At 41.1% G+C, this 21,726-nt stretch overlaps 1 protein-coding gene across 1 annotated transcript; it reads right to left on the reverse strand.

Moving 5' to 3' along the window:
• Positions 1 to 861: 861 nt before the first annotated feature.
• pard6b (par-6 partitioning defective 6 homolog beta (C. elegans)) lies at positions 862 to 21,075 on the reverse strand. Its single transcript, XM_026154347.1, has 3 exons — positions 20,693 to 21,075; positions 19,193 to 19,415; positions 862 to 2,450 (listed from the first exon to the last, which is right to left on the reverse strand). The coding sequence occupies exons 1-3, from the start codon at positions 20,753 to 20,755 to the stop codon at positions 1,531 to 1,533; spliced, it is 1,206 nt and encodes a 401-aa protein (XP_026010132.1). The 5' UTR covers positions 20,756 to 21,075; the 3' UTR covers positions 862 to 1,530.
• Between the last annotated feature and the right edge of the window lie 651 nt (positions 21,076 to 21,726).

A 21,726-nucleotide genomic window follows, 5' to 3' on the forward strand; every position in this document is an offset into this window, starting at 1 on the left:
TTTTGCCTTGCGTGTGTGTTTGTTTCACCGTGACTCAGTCCTACAAGGGCGTACTTTGGAACCAGGAAGTTTTTCACTTCTGACTATGTGAGCCATTCATTTTAACCCACTCCTTCATGTCAGCCTCTGTCAGTGCGCCCCAGGGCAGCTGCGGCTACAATGTAGCTTGCCATCACCAGTGTGTGAATGTGTGTGTGAATGGGTGGATGACTGGTTGTGTAAAGTGCTTTGGGGTCCTTAGTAGCCACTGTAAAGACAGTTGTTAAGTTACATTATCTTAAGCGATTAACTGAATTCAATAATAATACAATGAAAAGCAAGACATGTTGCAATGAGACGGCACTGAGATTAGATGTACTGAGTTATGGTCCAAAAAGAAGGAAGAGGGGAACACTATTGCAAACTAAATTAAAAATCCCATTCACATCGTTTCTTCTGTATACATGCAGCAGGGGAAATAGCCCTTGTCGTGATAAGCAAAAGTTCAATATGAATGAAATACAACAGGGAAATTAACTAGAAGATTTCCTAGTCCAACAACTTCTAACTGGTCAAATAAAAAACAGCACTGTCACTTGCGGGATCCAAGTATTAATAATAATAATAATAATAAAGACAGGATAGGAAAAGCCCAAGGACAAGATGTGCAAATATTTATCAAAATCACCAATCTTTCATTATCAGTCATTGTCACATCAAGTATAGACAGCAGTGTTTAATGCCATCCGAGCCAGCACAAAGAAAACAATACTTCTTCTATATGGGATTCTCCTCCCAAAAAAAATAATTTATATATATATATATATATATATATATATATATATATATATATATATATATATATATATGTGTGTGTGTGTGTGTGTGTGTGTGTGTGTGTGTGTGTGTGTGTGTGTGTATTTTTTTTCCAGCGCTCAGCATAGTTGTTTGCTGTGCCTTGTGAGGGAAAATTCTGCACTCATGCTGTGGTTACCTGGGAGAAGGCAGGCGATCAAAGCATGCTTCAGAGTGACAAGAGAAAAAGAAAAAACAGTGTTTTTGCTTTACGGGTGATATTAGCTTGTTAGCACGACTTAAAAAGAGGAAATATGTAATGGGTATGGATGGGCTTCCTATCTCTGCCCGCTAAAGGAAGTTCGGCGGAATAACAGTTATGGGATTAAAAACAGGTGCGTTTAGAATAAACAGAAACAGTGGACATTTTCAGGGGGGTTTTCTGTTGTTGTTTTTGTGGCTGCAGAACCAGGAATGGGGGCTGTCACTGCTATGGCACAAATATGTGGTCATTGGCATTCAGAAGAGCAAAGTATGGGGGTGTAGTGTTTGATGTGAAAGGACAAATTTAGTAGGTCGAGATGTAATACGCAGACGTATGTTTGTGCTTCTCAGGTTTAGTCACTGTGAGATGGAACTGTACGTTCCTGGGTTTTATTTGATTTCTCCATCAACCCTCCATGTGTGTTAAAGTACAAGAGTGTTTATTTCTCTGGTCTCCAGTGTGTAGTGTGTAAAATGTCCAGAATGTCCAGTCTACAGCGTTATAACAGTACCGTCCTCCTCCAAACTCCCCCTCTCCATGGCTCTGTCTGGGGACGGCGTTGTAGCCTTGATGTTGCTTAGGGAACTACTGCTGCCGCTGGTGGGCAGGGTCCCATTGGTGTTAATGGAGAAGGTGGAAGTGGTGGCGGTGCGGAGGTTGAGGTGTGGTTCGTAACGAGGCAGTGAGCTCATGCTGTGGTTGGAGGCCACATGTCTGATTGGCTCAGCCTCGCCTCCAGCCTCGATTACCAAGTCCTCTTCATCTTCATCGCTCTCCAACTCCCCAACAGGGAAGTTCTGGATGATGTGTGGTGGTATGGAGGCTGCAGCACTGTGTGACGAGTAGCCGTAGTAACTGGCGCCGCTGTCTGATGAGCGTCCTGAACTACCAGATGCTGCACCCCCTCCTCCGCCTACTCCACTACGAACGATATTGTTCCGCTGGTTGGCAGGCTTTACGGTGATGATGAGGTTGTGGCTGTTGGCGATCATCATGTCTGTCACCTGATCCAGCGACTTCCCAGCAACCTCGATACCATTCACTTCCAGCACTTCGTCATTAACCGCCAGTAGGCCGGTGCTCTCCGCAAGCCCGCCTGGCACCAAGCGAGAGATGAATATTCCTGGGACTTTCTCCAAGCCCTGTGGGGTGACCCGTACACTGGAACCATCGCGGATGTAGAAACCCAGTGGTTTTTCCTGGCCGTGCTTGTACAGACGAACACGTCGGTGCGTCTCTGGGAGGATGTCGACGTCGATGATGGACGATACAGGCCGGAAGTCTTTAGGGAGGCTGATTATCACTGGAGGTTTTTTCTTGTTGTGATCAGGCCGCAGAAGAACCGCAGAAAGCACAGTGTTCTTCTTCCTGGTCAGGGAATCGGTACCAAATGTTCCATGATCAGCTTCCTCTGTTAAGTAGAAGACAGGAAGTAGAGAAATAGAAGAGGAACAGAGAAACAAAGAGGATGTTAATAAAAGCTGGTTAATTTTTTCAGTAATACCACACTAGGCTCATTACACATCAAATTGTTATTCAAGCTGACACAGTGTTGCATCATGCAGTTTAGAAGAATGAATAATGATTTGCTCTCAGCCTGAGGCATACTTGCAGGGCGTCTGTGCTAAACATACACAAGACACTGATCCCTATAGCTCCCCTCAGGTTGTACTGATGCAAAATGGCACACCAGCTACCTCAAGTCAACTCCCATCAGCTCTCTCTGACACACAGCCACCCACAAATGAGCTTACTTATGCTGCATACAATCTCATGAACCGAGTAGATAAAATATATTACACACAAGATTTTAATCGGCATATTCTTGGTATCAGATCGTCAACATGCATCTGTTTTCTCAGCCTTGGATATGCATCTTCATTGAAAATAAATAAATAAATAGAGTGCCCTTATTAAAATGAGCAAAGAAGAGTACAGGCATACAACAAAGCATTACATTCAGTTATGCTGTTATCACCACTGGAGGGAAGAAATTTAATTTTCATAGTAATGTAATAATTATTGTATTAATTTGCAAAGAGAACATGCAATTCTAAATTATAATTATAATATTAATGGATGCATTAATTTCATTATGCACACACCACTGCTATGATAAAGATGCTTTAGGAGTCATAGCAGCCATGACCCTGTCAGTGCACTGCAGTAGGCTAGGCCCTGATCCACAGCGAGTTTAGAACAAAGGCTGGGGACTTAAAGTTGTAGTACACATTTGTATGGGGTGCTACACTATGGATTACTTGCTGTGGTGACTTCCTGGACTCCATCCAATCCATACCAAAGTTCAAAAAATAAATTTAAAAAATATTACATCTTAATTAACAAACTTTAAAAGTGCTAGTAGGCAAATTTTTGTTAGGTTGCATATTTAACTATTAAGCTAAGCAAGGCTGAGCTAAGACGAGCTAAGCATCTCCTGGCTTAAATTATATCAATGTTATCATGTCACTTACAAAAAAGCAAATGCTGACCGTCTAACTTTTTACATCACACAAAGGTCACATTTGAAACAAAAACACTGTTGTGTTTTGGCTGTCACCATCATACAATGCAGTACAATTCCACCACGGCAAGCAAGACAGGCACTGCTTGCCTCATGAAATCTAAAAACAGAGCTCAATTAAAACCAAAGTGAAAGCAATCACTGTCCTTGCATTGCAAACAGCATTACAACCTATAAGCTTCCCTTTCTGCCTGTTTGTGCCATCCATTAAACTACTGCCATTCTGTAACTGCAGTCAGCTACTATCTTTGGAAGAAGGCTTAACTTTGCTTTGAGGCCAGCAGCTTTTTCTGGTTGTCTGCAAATGCTTGTGATCTTTGAAAGGACACTGATGGGAGACTAGCATGTTAGACAAGCTCTAGATTAATTTTTTTTTTCTTTTGATACAATTTGGTAAGTTATCACTTTTAAATTTCACAACCAGGAATGAGTAGGGCAGGGATGCTAAATACAAGACCCAGGGGCCAGAATCACCAAAGTAATTAAAAAGTAAATAATATATTATATAACAGAAAACAATTAAGAAATAGAAATTTCAGGTTTGTTTTTTTGTTGTCGTTTTATTTTTTACAATGGGTAGTTAACTCATTCACTGCCATTGACGTCTATAGACGTCAATTGAAAAACTTACGTTGACTGCCATTGACGTCTATAGACGTCAATTACGTTTTCAATGGGAGGGGCTAGAATACAACCTCGGGCAGCTTGTCAGTGAACATCAGACTGCTTGAAATGTATTTTTCACAAAAAGCTCGTTTTCTCCCTTTTTTTTGGTCAAAACAGGCATTTTTGGTGGAACCCACCTCTCTTCTACAGCTGATTACTAAAGAACGGAAAATGGTAGAAACAAGCTTTTTTTTTTGGATGGAAGAAGAGAGTCTGTTCTTCATTTTGGTAGGTTCAGCGTTTATGTGATCATAACACACAGTTTTCTGTGGCTCTTCAAAAATGAGTAAAAATGCTCAAAAACCCTGGCAGTGAATGAGTTAAATGCATGGTTAAACTTTGTGACAGACTAAAAGGTCTGGCCCACTTAAGATCAAAGTGGGTTGCATGTGAACCTCTATGTAAAATAAGTTTGGCATCTGTGGAGTAGGGTTTTTTTTAACAGTACTATAATTTCAAACTTGATAACCAGTAAAATACTCAGTACCATTTTGAATGCCGTGGGGAGCAAAAGATGGCAAAAAAATATTTTAGGCTTTATTTTTTAAAATAAAAACAATACAAACAATAACATTAATGGCACTATTTATGCTTGCCTTTTCGTAAAAGTCCCGACATGGGTGGCATTACAACAAGGCCCAAGGCTGGCCAAGGTAACAGAGGGAAAAATATGACCCTTGGCTCTCGAATAGTTAACCAGTATACAAGAAGCTAAACATTAACATCTTTCATACTCTTCTTTCGCCTCTTCTCCAGTCCCTATTTTTGTCTGTTTCTGGTGATATTTTTATCATCTCTATTTTGAATGAGTCTTTAACTTGCCCACCTTTTCCAAATTCATAATTTTTTCCTGTTTTGACAGCACTTTGTAAACTCTGCTTTTAGATAAAAGAGCGCTATTAATAAAAGAAAAGAAAAAAAAGGGAAAAAAACTGTCAGTCTTACACTGAATACCTCTCCCCTCACAGTTTGTTTCTCCCTCTGAACATGTATTTGAGTAATCTGGGAAAAAAATCCACTCGGGTGTCTGATAAGGATTCAGCTTCTCAGGTTCTGACAGGTACACACCTCACCACTCCCCTCTCCATCCCGAAAGCCAAAACAAAGGATCGACTGTCCCGAGAAAGAGTGGCTGTCTTATGTTTCAGTTCCCATGAGGCAAGAGTTAGTGTATACACTTTTACTATATCTTTGCCAGGCTTGATCTTATGGCTCATTTCCACATGAAGAAGAAATACAGCTTTCTTCGAAGAACTAGGTAAATGCTAAAACACATTTCATCATGCGTGCTAGGTTCTTGTTCCAAAGAGCAATATGCAAATAGTGCACAGATGGATGTTTTGAAACACTTGCACATGCGCATATATGCACGTCCCTGCACAGCCGACACAGAGGTTGTTCTTGCAGTGCAGTCATGCGCAGCTCCACATCTCATTTCACTCTCTCTAGACTTCTTTTCATCTAAACCATCTCTCCATCTGCACCATATGAAAGGACCAGACCTGACAATAGAGTTATATTTGAGTAAAAAGAATATGGCGGTCCCTCGGGGCCACTCACAGGCCCTCAGAACAACTAAGAAACGCTATTTTGGTATCAAATGGTGGACACTCATACCGCTTTCTGAGATCACCAGTATGCAACATATGCAAGAATCTGCAAAAACACAAGCAGGCACAAAAGGCAAGACAATATACTACACAGCATTTCATGTTTACGGAATTTATCTTCTATTGTTCTTTTTATTTTTAGAGTAAAACTCCCAGATTAGTCTAATTTAATACTCAAAAGAACAAACTTCCTGATGCCACATGGATGGTATCAAAACAAATTTTAATAGAGTATTGCTAAACCAATAATATATAAGGTAATGGGGGTAAAAGGAGGTCCTATTTTGTTTTTATCCAAACCTACATGGCTCTGTGTGAAAGAAGTAATTTCCCCCCTTTTATTAAATGATGAATTACCTGTCATTAACTATATTTTTGGAAAGCTTATCCACCAATTTCACTAGCCAGATCTAGGCCTGATTACTGCCAGACCTGCTGTATCAAGAAATCACTTAAAAAGAACCTGTCGACTTAAATGAAAATGAAATCATCATTTAAAAAACATATTTTGTATTATTTAGGTTCTCTATCTAATATAAAAAAAAATTAAGTTTCATGAAAGTTTCATTGTGACAAATATGCAAAAAAAACAAGAAATCAGGATTTGGTAAAACATGTTTTAGACTGTTCAATCGAGCAATTAGGTGGATGTTTATAATAAACATGACCAAGTTTTAAAATTATTAGGTCACCGGAGGTGGAAAAAGTACAGAGATTCTGTACTTAAGTAGAAGTACAGATATTAGTATTAAAAAATACTATTAAAAAGTATTTAAAAAATATTGTGTGTGATTTCCTGTGTTACTGTTTAGGCTCAGATGGGTTTGATGTTTTAAGGCTTGCACTGACATGAAATAATAACTCCCCTCATATAAGAAATATAAGAATAGTTTTTAACTGTGAGCTCAAGAAAAAAAAGCTGGTAATGAGCATTCTTCGGAAATAAGCTCATAGATACCGATATAACGTCAACATAATAATCATTTTTTACAAAATGTCCACACTTTTAAAAAAAATAAATTATGTTATGTATATACATATATTAAGTGGGTTATATGGTGTATATTAAAAATCTAAAAATCTAATGCATTATCATATTTATGTCTGTTGAAATAATTTAAATAATAATAATTAGCTTGAGCGACAATTACAACTGGCTAGCCCAGAACAACTCACCACAGAGCTTGGGGAATAGTGTATAGTTAAATATTTAGAGCATACCTAAAGAAGGACAACGTCTAGAACAGCTGCTTCAAAGGGTTTGGGTCTATTTTGGGTCTGTCGCCCATATCCCAAAGTTCTCCATTCCTTCCTTTATTTAAGAAATTCAGAAGGGTAGTTCTGTGTTTGCTGTTGAGTGTGTTTGCATATGTTGAGCATACATCACTTTTATTCCCTCAGTCCTTGGTAAACACTTTGAGCTTGACAGTGGTCCAGTGCGTAGAGGTATGTGACTGATTTGGCTAATGATTAAACCATTGGAGGTGGACTATAAGGGCAGGAAACAGAAATATTTTATAATGTTCAGATTTCTGAAGATATTTATCACAAGGCTGCTGTTTAAACTCATAAAATTTATGGACACATTGGCAATAAATCAGTGCAGCCAGGAATGAGAAACACATGCTAGTATATTCATTGCCAAGTTGATCAAGTTTTCAGTCTTCACATACCACGGGTATGCATTTTTAAAATGATGAGAAAAGATGATTTGGCAGTCAAAACTTTGAATATTTGGGTTCTTGGTTTGAGCCTTAGATTTCAAATTTCATCTATTCACACGCATTCATACAACACTAAGCACCTTTAACTTAACGTTCAAACGCTCTGACAGATGCATCAGGGACAACTCAGGGTTCAGTACTTTGCCCAAAGACATATTTTGGTGATTATTAAATCGTCAGATATCATTATGGAGCATAAAAATCTTTGATATCAGTCATGCTCTAGGAATATTAGCTTTTTACTGAATGATCTTTCAACTACGAGGATATTCTAGGCACTACACTCTTTTTTGCATCAAGTTGAGGTCCTTGCAACATAGTGCAACACAAAGCCATACAGACCCACATCAACATGCGCAGCTGTGTGCTGTCATCTGTGGCCGTGTGACAAATACATGGAACAACCAGTAATGTGAGCTACTCGGATGTTTGTGATTTGGTGGTCCTGTAGGCAGAGAGGACACTCTTCATTTTTGTGGTAAACTCCACTTTCTGTTCAAGCCAGCCATTTAAACCAATCAACATTCCACTTAACATTATGGCCACTGAGCTGCACCATTAGATTTTGGAAGATTTTGTGTGTAAATGGGCTTCTGTAGCCTCTGCACTGGTTGGTTTCCCACAATCTCCTATTCTCAGCCAAAGAACTACACAGACAGACTCCAACACTAACCATACTGGGAAAATGTTTGGAAGATGTCAGTTATAGCTGCTTATGGTTCCATTATGAAAAATATCAGCTCAAAGCTTTGTGAAGGCTTGTCGACTTCCAGTTAAGTCATCACTGAGTCCCTAACGCTAAGCTATCAAAATGTTTCTTTTAATGTCCTCCCAAGTCCTTTTTGCTTCTCTCCATAACATAAGGTAACAGTTGGGTTCGTCACACATGATTAAAAAAAACAAAAACAAAAAACAATAAATAGACAAGTTCAAGATTTTAAAACAGCTCTTTACTAGCTTCTTTGCTTCCCCTGGCTCAAAACTAGAAATGTATGACAAGTGTCGGTCCAGAATTTCAAACCGGTGCTATCCTAGCTTTATTCCTTGCTCAGTAATCATGCAGTTTAACTGGTATCAGCGCTCATATTTGAGATATGATTCACAAACTCTGAATAGAAAGCATAATCACTATCCCCACACTTGGCATGGCTCTGAACAGGTTAGGTATTTCAAATATGCAGTGGCTGCTTTGATTTCCCACACTCTGAATGGAGTTAGTGAGGAGCAAAGGAAGCGAAGCAGTGGAGGAGAAAATGACAACCCAGCAGCACATAGCCACAAGTGAGGACACATGCAGTGATGCTCAGTCACCCCTCTCCGTAGCATGTAACTAACGCACACAAGCACGCACAGGGTGAACAACGAATGCATCTTCATCCTGACACTGAAAGAACTATGACATCTCTGCCTACGGAGAGGAGGTCACTCATTTCAAATGGCACGCACAGGTCAACTGCATCATTGCCCTAACACTCTACTTTTAAATGCCCTGGATCTATCATGCTCCACCTTTGTACTCTCAAATTGACCGTATTACTCGCACAGAAGTGATATGTGTGGGCAATCACAACATGCCATATCCGCTCACACCAGAATTTCCAGCTTTATTATTATTGTTATTATAGACTCTAACAGGTGAAAAACAATAGGCTATATTACACAATTATGCATCGGTGCATCTGTTGAGCTGCACCTTTTTCTATGGACATTAATGTACTTCTGTCTTTAGTAAAGCATTACTGCATTTATTCTAATGATACTGACCTGTTCAGTAGTGACTATACTTATGATTATCCAGCATTATTGGAGGACAAGAGGCTTTCCCTGCTACAACAGTGACATTAAATCCATTACTTCCTTGTATTAGTTGTCCCAGGTGCAGCGTCAGGGAAACCTGACACCATGTTCGGGTGGAAGAACAAGATCAGGAAGGAGCTACAAGAGCTGCCATCATCAGTCCAGTTACTGTAGCCAACACTTTTGGCTCTATGTTTATATTCTTTTAAAAGGATAGTTGTGCACTCATCAGTGGTTCAGATGAGAGTAAAACTGTTTAACAAGTGCTGTCCATCAAGCCAACCCTCCATATAAAACGTATGGCATGTCTCAAGGATAGGAGTAAGAATAGCGCAAAGAAAAAGACGAGCAGGTGAAGGTTGTGGTGTTCTGGAAACAGTCAGGTTTGTTGATGACAAGCCTGGATGTTCACCACACAGCTGGTGCTGCGTTGTTCCCGACACAGAACGATACAAGAGAGGGGGAGGAGAGGGGGAGTACATGATGTGTGTGTCAGTGTGAACTTGGACAGATGAGAAAAAACAGGGATGGTGCCAAAAACAGAAAAAAGAAGCAGGAAGGAGAGACACAAAATGCAGAAAAAGAGAAGAAAAAACACAAAGAGGACAGGAGGTGATAAAAAAAATACTTTCAAAGGAGTAAATTCCCAGAGGGTTGCTATTCCTGGTGTGGTGAGCATACCTTCCTGGCACAGCTCAGATAAAAAGTGCCTTAATTCTGCTGATAGGGAAGGAGAAAGAAATAGAAGGAGGGAGGCTGTGCAGACTTGTAGAGGTATGAGGCGAGCTTGAGCAAAGGAAGTCTTCATGTAGAATTGAGTTGTCAATTTGAGTAATTGCTTATTAGATCCATTATTTAAAAGACTCCGGTCATGAACATGACTGCCTGCTCCTAAGCCTTTTCATACGATCTGTCATGAATTCTCCATTACACACATCAGCCCTGCTTTATTACCCTGTCTTGACAGCAGCCATTTATCAAAAAGACCAAAACTGGAGGGGGAATCAGCTGTAATGAAGCAATGTACAGGGTGGGCCATTTATATGGATACACCGTAATAAAATGGGAATGGCCTGTGCTGGCATTTCTCCTGCGGTGTTGCTATCAGTGTGTGAAGAGTGGGAGAAGAGGGTTGCATTGACAATCCAACACAATGGGCAGCACATTGAACACATTTTATAAACTTGTAAATAACTCATGAAAGAATAAAGTTACATTGAAACCAAGCACACCATTGTTTGTCTTGTGACATTACCAGTAAGTTTGATGTGTCACATGGCCCTCTTCCTATTGAAAAAAACAAAAGTTGTATCCAAGATGGCCGACTTCTAAATGGCCACCATGGTCACCGCCCATCTTGAGGAGTTTGCCCCCTCACATATACTAATGTGCCACAAACAGGACTTTAATATCACCAACCATTCCCATGTTATTACGGTGTATCCATATAAATGGCCCACACCCTGTACAACTAATAGGTTTAATGCAGAATTAACACACTTTATTTGCCAGCTCACACACTCTCAGTATGCATGTATGCGTGCTTTGGTCTTGTTCCTGCAGCATTCAGCAATTCCATCAATTTATTTTGTGCTGGCACAGATGCCTCTCTCTTTCCTGTAATACCTCCTGACCTTGTCCTCCAGATGTTATTCCTGTTACCCTCACTCAACATGTCTCTTAGTCACTGCGGCCCATCTCTCAGCTTGAGTCCTTCTTTGTCTCTGTGGCGGGCCATGGTGCTGCTGCAGGGGCGATGGACACACCTGCACGGCATCTGCAAACGTGCCTCACCAGCATAAAAGGTCTGGTTATTGTTGTTGTTGGAGTGTGTGGCTGTGAGCTAAAAAGCTACAGCCAGTGTGTAAACAAGCAACCGTGAGTGATAATAAAAGCAAGACACTGAAAAGCATGAAACTATGGATATGTCTGCCGTGTGATTGTTACAGTGGTGCCGAAACATAGAAAGGGGGCGCGGCAGACCCAGGACTGGGTCAGCCAGGGAAGGTGCTGGCCTGAATGGTGGCTGAACTCGCGGCCACACAACAGGAGCAGGCGGTGGTGTCACGTCGCCGGCGGGAAGAAAAGCAGGACCAGACTGAGCGTCATATTGAGAAGCTGGCAGCTGGGATACGGTCCTGACCGACACCGCCGCCTCCCCCACCGGCGTTCCTCAATGGTGTGGGGTGGAGGAGGTCCAGACTGTTCCGGATATATAAACATATAAACAGGATATATTCTTAGAATCAAATTAGATAAGGGCCTCAAACGGGACTTTTTTCTACAGATGACTGTTTTAGATCTCACTGTAGGAAAAATACAAGTGACGAATTCAGCTGATTCACTTTCAGAGTCTGGGGACTGTTTATGCTGGCTCAAATGAAAATAAGGGACCAGTCACAAATAATTTTAGTCATGATTTGACTTTCTCTACTATGACAAGCCAAAAATCTATGCTGTGACAAAGTACAAACCATTTCAAGGACAAAACGTGGAGATTTGGAATTTGCTTGTCAGAGACTCACTGGAGAAGCAGATGATTGCACTGCTCGTTGTTTCACAAAGTGTTATCTAGCGACTATTTACTTAAAAGAGAAACTTAAAAATGGAATGATTTCATAACATAAAAAAAGTGAGTCTACCTCCTTTCAAAGTCAATCTGTGGGAAATATTGTTTGTGCTGGAATCATGTTACAAAGGGATCTCATTACAGTCAGCATGTGCAGGGAAAAAATGACATGTAATCTTCCATTATGTTATGGTCATTCAAGTGTTATTTTAGGATAGACTCATACTAGGGCTGGGCGATATTACCTAAAATTCATATCGCGATATAATTTGAAGCATGTGCGGTAACGATATATATCACGATATATTCTTTTCTTCTGTATAACGTATTTTCCACACTATAAGGCACACTTAAAACCTCAAAAATCGAGAGTGTGCCTTATGTATGAATTCTGGTTGTGCTTACTGACCTCGAACCGATTTTGGCGTGCAGAAATCTGTTAAAAATGTTTTGATGGATTGTCAGAGCATTATGGCTGCCGTAGTGAGGAGCTTCGCGGAGTAATCTGGGTCCAAAACTCCGTCATCTTCAGGTCCCAAAGTCAAACGAACACCGAGAGTTAAAAACGGTCTAAAGTCTTTCATCTTTAATAAAATGATCAGTGTTGCTGCTTTATCGGGTGTAACAATTAAGTTTAACATCCAGTCATCCATGAAAACAGAATTTATTACATTTAACGGAGTTAAAGTTAACAGGAAGTTAGCTCGCTAGTTTACACCTAAACATGACATACCATGTTCTGACTGAGAGATTTTTGAACCTAAATAAAACGTACAGCTCTGCTACCACTTCCAACATAAATGAAGACAGAAAACTAAACAGCAGTGGCGTTTGCAGGGTTACTGAAGTTGGACTACCTGGTATATAATGTTGTGCTACGTGATTGCTTGCGACACAGCTATGTTAGTATAACATTAGCAAAGTGAAGCTGGAGGATGAACGCCAACTTTTTTTCCACTCCATAAAAGTTAACGTGAGGGATTCTGGTGGTTAGGGACAAATGCAATCGCGTAGCAGGATGCTATACACGGGCCAAACTTCAGTCAGGAGAACAACTGAGATTATTCATCCACAATACGAGGTTAGTTATTAATATACTGCAAAAACATGGAAATAGAACAGCTGCGAGAGAATTCAACATTAATGAATCAATGTTACGGAAGTGGAGGAAGCGCAGTTTTTGGCTTTCCCCATATTTCAAAAGTGCTTCATCTCTTTGCTATGACTGTCGCCCGCCATAATTTGCAGATGATAATGGTTGTAGCCGCTGCGATGCTTTCGGCCAAAACAGGCGAAGCTTGATGACATCATCAACATGCGCTATCGCGATAGAGCGATATAGTCAAAATCTCTATCGTTGGCCAAATTTATATCGTTTCTATCGTATATCGTTTATATCGCCCACCCCTAACTCATACCTATCCTATAATATCAACACTTCCATATAACTCTGTTAGAAAGAAAGAAAGAAAGAAAGAAAGAAAGAAAGAAAGAAAGAAAGAAAGAAAGAAAGAAAGAAAGAAAGAAAGAATACAAACAGTGAAGGTGGTTAGGCAACAGCTTTTGGGAGCTGCATGTCAGAACATAGCCAGGGTAAATATGCTACAATGGTGAGATTTTAAATAATAATAATAATCACAGATAAGCATATTGGTTATCACGCTTCAGATCAATATCTCTGTAGTTTAAAGCCCAGGGGGACACATGGCTTAATTAAAAATCGGGAAAGCACATCTTTCTGCTTGCAAGTGAAACTAAAAGTCTAAAGATCATAAATTATCCGGGAAATTATCTTGACATTGAGTGGAAAACAACATATTTCATAGTACATCCATGGTATTCACATTATAACAAAAATAACTGCTCTCTCTTTGTGTAAATTATTTGAAAACCATAAACAAACACGCGTGTCTGAAGTTTCTGTTTCAACTCATGAGAACAACTACAACATATCATCACGTACTTCTAAAATGTGCCAAGCCGACAAAGTTCAATCACATCTCATAACACAGTGTGCGTATCTCCCTGATCTTTTCTCCGACTAGTACAGTTCAGTTATAACCTCTCCATATCAGTTTACTCTTTGTGGTTTGTAACAGTAAACAGTCCACTTTTCCCAACTCCCCAACCCTCACCCTCCCCGTCATCCAACTCCTTCTCCTAATTGAATGTGCGGTTTCTCCCTTCTTCATATTTCTCATGCAGTCAACACATTTCCTTCCCTCCTTCTACCCATTCATTTATTCATTCATCTTCCTTAACCAACCCTAAGCTGAGAATTCTGACAGCCTCTATATAACAGAGCCTGGCCTCCTGCTGTCACCACTGCTCTTCCTCCATCTGCTTGCAGCCTGCATAGTCTCATTCAGTCAGGTTTCAAAGGAGAGACCGAGCAGGGATCTGGCTCACCTCTCTCATTTCTGTCCTCCATGTCCCTGCTTACTTTTATTTGATCTCCTTATCCTTTCTCTGCTCTTCCTCTGTCTACCTTGTTGACTGAGCTGAGCTGTGGAGCTGAGGGTCCAGCCTGGCCTGCTGTCCTGTCTAATCTAGCCAGCAGACGTGATCAGAAGCTGGCCACATTCCACCAAACCCCCCTCCGTTCAATCTTCCTCCCTTCTTCCTTTCCATTTCTTTCTCTCTCGCCCACCCTCCCCAGCGTGGGCCTCACTCTACATTCCTCCCTCACTAATACTATTCCCGCTATCCTCTTCCCTCACTCACTTATTCCCTCTCTTGCTACCTCTTGTTGCATTCCGATCGCACTAACACTACTCCCTCTCATCTCCCCACATCTCTAATTACATGCATTGCCCAAACAAAGCCTTATACATTACTCCCTCTTTAGTACTGTTTACTGTCCCTCTCTCTTTCATCCTCCAATCTCTTATTAAGCTCAAGTTCTGCTCCTCCTCCACACATTCTTCCTTAAGATCTACAAATTCATCATCCCCTCACTCATCACAGACAGCATCCTGGGGAATACATCATGCACTGTAGAAAACCTCACATCCAGATCAAGGGTGGCTAATTTCTGTTATTTTTACAGAAAGAGCTCCTCAGGGAAATGGCATCCTTCACACCTGCCACCATATCTCTCTTCAGCATATCCTTTCTATTCAAACCCACAGTAAAAGTGCATCTCTTTAGTTGCGGTGTCCTTACTTAATCTGAAATCCTATGCTTAGTCTATCTCTCCTTTCTTCTTCTGTGAATGTCACATTCCCACTCCATGTCTGTCTCAGTGCACTTTCATTATCACTCCCTGTCAGTGCCGAGCAGATTCAGGTTCAAGTTCTTATCATATTCAGAGACTTTGCATGTTTTGCAGGCTAGGTGTACTTTCACACTGAACATATTCCATCTCTGGCTGGGTGACTCATTCACTGGTTACTAATTAAAAGGCAATCCCTGCTGGGAAACACAAATACAGTCATTTCTGTCCCTCCCTATACCTTTCCCCTTTACGTTAATGGATAAGAGTTAGGAGCTGAAACTGTGAGAGCAGTGAGCAACATCACTGAACAAACACACACCCTGGGATTGCCTGAAAGCTGCTACTGCTACATGGATGACGACCTGGACACTCTGAAAGTTGTGTGCATACAAGCACAAAAGGCGTTCTGGATGACTGATACAGACAAACATGTTGTCAAACTGAGGGAGAACTTCTTCTGTCAGCCATGTTTAAAGACAATTAAACACAAGGCTGAACGTGTGTCTCATTTTCCTGTTTCCCTGAAAAGAAGTATTTAATAATAATGCTAACTCAATATACACAGGCCAACAAAACCACTGAAATAGCACATCATTTTGTTGAGCAAGTTGCAACCCAACTATAAACTGGAGCAGTTCAAGACTGAAACATCCTGGGGCTTCTGAAAATGTAAAACAGAGCTACAATAATGAGGCATCCAGGCAGATGTACTGGCTAAAACGGTCTTACTGCAAATACACCTACATCAGTGCACAATTTGTTTTACTACTTTATAAGAGTGGTGGTATTAGGTTAATAATGTAGTACAGGCTAGGCTACACACTGAATTAAAACCACTAAGAGGTGATGTGAAACAGGCTGATTATCTTGTTGCTTATCTGGTTGGAGTGTAATGTTTCTGCTGGGAAATCTGGCATTCATAAAACTGTTAATTTGGCACATACAACCCATCTAATTATTGTGCATACCAGGCACACCTGTTTATGGCAGCAACACTCCTTGATGGCAGCTGTCTCCTCCAGCAGAACAGTGCACCATCCTACATGGCTGCACATGCTACAAAAAGCCTAAATGAAACCAAAAGCTGCACTTTGTCAGCAACCAAGACAGAAAGTGCTTACATGAGAACAACTAATAGCATTAATCACTAACTCACTCACTTTAACCCAACTTTACCCATTATCATTTATACATAGTCTCTGAGAGAGAGAGACACACCTCTAAGTAGTTACAACTGTATGAGATATATTAATAACAAGTGAAGTCGTCAAAAAACCTCAACAAAGACAGTCTTTGCAAATGCTAGCAATCATGCTCCCAGCATGCTTTGCAGCATTAATCCACCTATGAGCAGGCCTCTTTAGGGGTGCCATGACAACCAGTAAACAGTGGACAACTCACTGCCAGCCCAACAGTCATCAACACATTGTTCACAGATGGAGGGGTGGGGGTGGAGGGTGTCAGGGAATACCCAGTGCTGCTGGGTTGTATTTGTTATGCGTTGAAGCGATTTCAAAAATGACCAGTAGTCAAAAACAGAGGCACAAACATTTCAGCCATTTCTCAGCAGTGAACAATAAGACATTAATGGCTGAATAGCACAGAGGCAGAAAAACAACAATGTAGCCATTATTTAACAACCAGACAACAACATACAGTTGCAGCCTAGTATCCATCGAACCATCTGCACGCTGACGAGTGGATGAAACCTAAAGCGCCCAGCCTAGGGTATACACAGCCTAGATTTAGTCTCTGAGACAAATAAAATTCAGTGCCAAAAATAACCCTCATTATACGCATGAGCTCTACAGTGCACAGACTAGACACACTTTTAAAATAAACACACAAATCATCCAAATCACTGAATGTGGAGATTGTGGGCAGTTTTTTGTTCTTTTAGCTCCAAGTTTTCTTTCCCAGTCCAAGTTCAGCAGGATTTCACTGCACTATTCCACACCAGCCTAGTTGGAACATAATTTGGCCCCCACTGCTACTTTGTCTGAAGCCTTGCTCTTATGCAATAATGACCAATCACATCACATCTGACTGAGACATTTACATAATTACTCAGTTGCAGTCTTAAAGGACACGGAAGTCTAATAGCATTCGAATTGAACTGATGACTGGACTGCTAAACTTCTGAACTGATGCAGTGAGGTACACTAAACACAAACACAACTAAACACTGTGGTAGGGATCATGACCTCATGATCCTTATGCTATTTATAACTACCTGTTCATATGAAGATTTTTCATTTGGCTGTTGGGTCACATGCAGATATGGTAACAAGATCATTAAGTTCAGTAATACTATTTATCCAAAATGGAACACAAGACATCTCATTTCAAAAAGATCGGGGTTCTAAAAGATGTAAGAAGCTTTCCAGATAAACAAGCACTGAGTGTTAAAAAGCTTCCGCATTGGCCCCAACATGGACAAGCCATTAACCTGTTATAGAGCCATCATCAGAGATGAGATCCAGTGCCTGCAGATATATGATTTAATAAATTATCTATAAGCTGCGAATTTGCTGCTTCCACACAATGCACGGCTTTATATGTTCAGACCAACTGGTGCTTAACGGTAAAGTAAGGGGGTTTCCCTGCTGACAAATCAGGAGGGAAACCAGGGTTTCAGGTCAGGGGGTCTGCGGGGGGTTATGACTGCATTAATGCGTCTGTCTTCTGTTTTTGTTCTGGCTGGGATTCCTGCCGAGGCGGTGTTTTCATGCGTTTTTCATGTGAGCAGCAGTGAGCCCAGTGTGGGGCTAGTGTCTGGAGCATGTAATTGAAACACAGTCCCATGCAGCGATACACACTGACCCCACTAATCTTCTTCTGACAAAGTGGCTTAGCTTCTATAGGGTCATATGGCACAGGCTTAAACACAACAGGCACAGGCAGACCCTGTGGTCCTCCCCACATTCAACAGGTCACATTTAGCAACTTAGTGATTAGGAATACACTCCAAAATCAAAGGAGAGGTTAAACCTTTGTACGCATACTCTGACAGAAACATGTTTATGTAATCACTATGGATACACTGATTGTGAAATTATGGGCCAACAGCAGCATTTTGTTTTCAAATCTATTTACTTTACTTTTGCTCTTGCTTATACCTCATTTACTCCATGATAACAACAACAAAAAAAAAAACCCTGACCCTTTCAGTTTTTTGTAACACAATCACTTAGCTCGTGTGAAATCTTGGAGACAGAACATATTAATGTCGACCACTGACATCAGTAAATGCCATGTTAATTGGCAATATGCCAATATCAGACACCAAGGTTGATATAGTAAGACCTGCAGTAATCATACACATGAAATAAAGGTAAGCCATACTTGAGAGCATGAATTTAGAGCAGCCACAACTTCTTCCTTTATTAGCTAAAAGATAAAAAACTTATCTACAAGGGGAACTGCAAAAGCAGAGCAATTATGGCAGAAATATTGGCAATGATTACACCAGAGCCAGCAAAGGAAGTTAGAAACTACAGCAGCAGTGTTTACAGAAACACTGCTCGAAATACTTGAAACCCGTATTTCCAAAACAGTCAGACACGTAAAAAAATAATTGCCATGCAGCTACCAAGCTGCAATACAGAACAGTCTACTGGACAAACTCAAAGTGAACTCCATTCGTCTACTCTTGTTGTTTTGCTCAGCTCCTCATTTCAAGTGCATTCTTCCTCTCAACTTTTGTTGTGATTTGGCGCTATATAAATAAAATTGAATTGAATTGAAAAGGCCCCTAACCTTAGTTAACTAGAAATCAATAAGGAAAAAAATAGAGGCCAGCGGTTTAGTAGTTTGTTTAGCTGAACATGGAAACATACAACAAGTAGCCTAAAAACTGACAATGTAAAGTGACACTTAAGTTTTTATAACTCTGTCACAGCTATAGTCAATAGCCTATCACATATTTCTAAGCTGTGCTTTTCAATGCTAATGACTGTATTTGCATTTCCAATGCAAAGCAGGTGTAACCAAGCAAACAAATGAAAACTTGGGACACTTTGTCCAAACACTTCCTCTGTGCATACCTTTCCTCTGGAGGAACAGCCTGAGTAGAGGGTTGGCTGTGGAGATGGCCTTGTGGTAATTGTCGTCATTGTTGATGGGCAGTAGGTCACCGTGCACGTCAGCGTAGCCCACCAACAGCTCCACATTGGGGATGCGATGCACGTGCTGCAGGAGACCGTAGAACTCATCGAAGCGGCCTGGCTTGGACCGTTCCAGAGAGAACCGACGAAACTCTGCACCAAACTGGGATGGGGCAGAAAGGCGTTCACATGTGATTGCAAATGAACACACAAATACACACACAGGTGTGACGTATGGCCGAAACCAGGGTATGAAACAGTGCCTGATAAGCCTACTTTGTACTGATGCGTAAGCCAAAGCACACCACGTGTGGTAAATTATTCACGTGTTTTGTGTATCTCTAGGTTTGCAGATAAAGCTTTTATCAAGCTACCTCACAGAATATTTATCCTGCAGCTATTACAAAGACAGTGTGCTTTCAGCAATCCCCACAAACATGTTGCTGGTTTACCTGTTTAAGCCTGTGGACTGACTGGATCAATGGCTCTGGACGCCTAATCTTTAGGCAGCTCTGTAGCTGAGACAGAGCACAATGCCTCATTGGTAGCGTTAGTGAGAGGTACCAGCTGTTGTGGTTACTGTTGCTCAGCGCTGACAAAAGATGATCTCCCAGCTTAATCAGTTATTTTATGCATCAGTGCAAAGCAGAGTTAATTTAATAAGTGGTTGGGGACATAAGGAAGACAATCTTAACTCAGAAGAGTCAAAAGAATTTAAATAACCCGGGATAGCTGAGTAAATAATAACAATAGTTATTGCACTACTGTAGGGAGGCAAAATTAGTGCTGTAGCTGAAAATATTTGACAGCTTGTGTCGACGCGTGCAAAAACTTCTAGAACAATATAGTCATTATTCATTACACTTATGTGTGGTCAAGCCTCAGCAGGGCGCGGATGGAGCCACGAGCCTGACGCAGGCCGTGTGACACCTGTAACCGCAGGCAAATAACGCGACAGGCAACGACTATCACCTTTAACCGAGGTAATTTGACATAAACTTTTGGTAATTTGAGTAAACTTTTCACGCAGATTTGATTAAGTTAAAGAGTTGGGTCAAACTTGAAGTCAGTACTCGGTAAACGAGCAGGAGAGTACGGCGGAGAAGGCTGTGACAGGTGACACTGGCTCACTGCGCAGTCAGCTGACAAAAACCTTCCACCTTGTCACAAACTAGCTAGCCTTTAGACGTAAAACGACCAAAAAACTACGCCACGGTTACCAATAAAGTTTTAAGAATTGTAACCAAATTCTCGGGTGGTCACAGTGGAAAAAAACCAAAACTGTTAGCTCCTCTTAAAGTTTATAAGCCTTGCTTCATAATAACCCGCTATCAAGCCTCTTTAGCAGGCTAAATTAGCAAGAGTGGATTTAATGAGGACGAAGGTTGTCTGGAGTACAAACACTGGAAGGATACCTGACAAATAAGTGTCCGTACCCACCTTGCTCTTCACCTCCACTGCATTCAGAGAACGGCTGCTCGGCACTCGGTGGTTTTTGTTCATGTTTCTCTAGCAGCGGGAACGCCGCCAAAGCACTCACACTCTCTCCCTGCTCCTGCCGCCGCCGCTGCCAACGTCTATCCACAAACCCCGTGTGTCCACCAGTTGTTTTTAAAGGTTTAGTTTAGGTTTTTTTAGTCGCACAGGCTACACCGCGTCTTCTCGACGTCCGCCGGTACAAGTGGTCCCTCCACAGAATGCGACAGAGGCTGTCAATCAGCCAGCTTCAGCTCGTAAACTTGTCTCCTCTCATACTTGCCGCTGACACCGTAGCTACAGCCCCACACCGTACCGTCTCTGGCTTACCTCTGCCTGCGACTCTCTCTCCCTGCCCGTGCCCGGAGAGCCGGAGATACGGAACTTCAAAATAAAAGGCATGGTTTCTATAATACTCTGTGGCTTCAAAATAAGAGCACCTTCCACCTCACCAGGAATAGCCCACTCTGTCCTGGCACGGTGTGCCAACCATGCTCCAAATAGCTCGAACAATAATGAACAGTAATGCCTCATTTTTTGTTTTTAATGTCATTCATAAACAAAATACCCATTTTACGTGGTTTTTTGCCATCATGTTAACTGAAGCACTGATGTTGCACTTTCTCACTCTATTAACGTAATGATGACCATATCTCTAAAAACCCTAAATTAAAATCGTGTGCATTAATCATTTAAACAGTTATACTATACTCGGTAAAAACTAATAGATAGTGTGTAACAGAGATTTTATGATAGTTGAATGAAGTGTTACCTGCGTATGTAAAATTAGTATGGGTACAAAAAATAAACTGTAGTTCCTGCCACTGGCTTGTGATTGTTTTAATTTTATAGTGACATCTTATGGCCAAAAGCAATATGTACCTGCTGCAGCTGCTGGCTACCTGCCCGGTAAATGCAAATACATGCCTGGTATGTTTCGGGTCCGTTTTGACCCAGACCAAGAATTCCATCATAATAAATGTCTACAAGGTTTTGTT

This window comes from Astatotilapia calliptera, chromosome 20, assembly GCF_900246225.1.
Source record: "Astatotilapia calliptera chromosome 20, fAstCal1.2, whole genome shotgun sequence".
NCBI classification, from domain to species: Eukaryota; Metazoa; Chordata; class Actinopteri; order Cichliformes; family Cichlidae; genus Astatotilapia; species Astatotilapia calliptera.

Bases quoted from the DNA above. Each gene is read 5' to 3' on its own strand.
- pard6b (XM_026154347.1), bottom strand. From the start codon at position 20,755: ATGAACAAAAACCACCGAGTGCCGAGCAGCCGTTCTCTGAATGCAGTG. The intron at 19,416-20,692 runs GTGGGTACGGAC...GCCCCATCCCAG, and splicing joins CAGTGGAGGTGAAGAGCAAG to TTTGGTGCAGAGTTTCGTCG. The intron at 2,451-19,192 runs GTATGCACAGAG...TCTACTTAACAG, and splicing joins GCTGTTCCTCCAGAGGAAAG to AGGAAGCTGATCATGGAACA.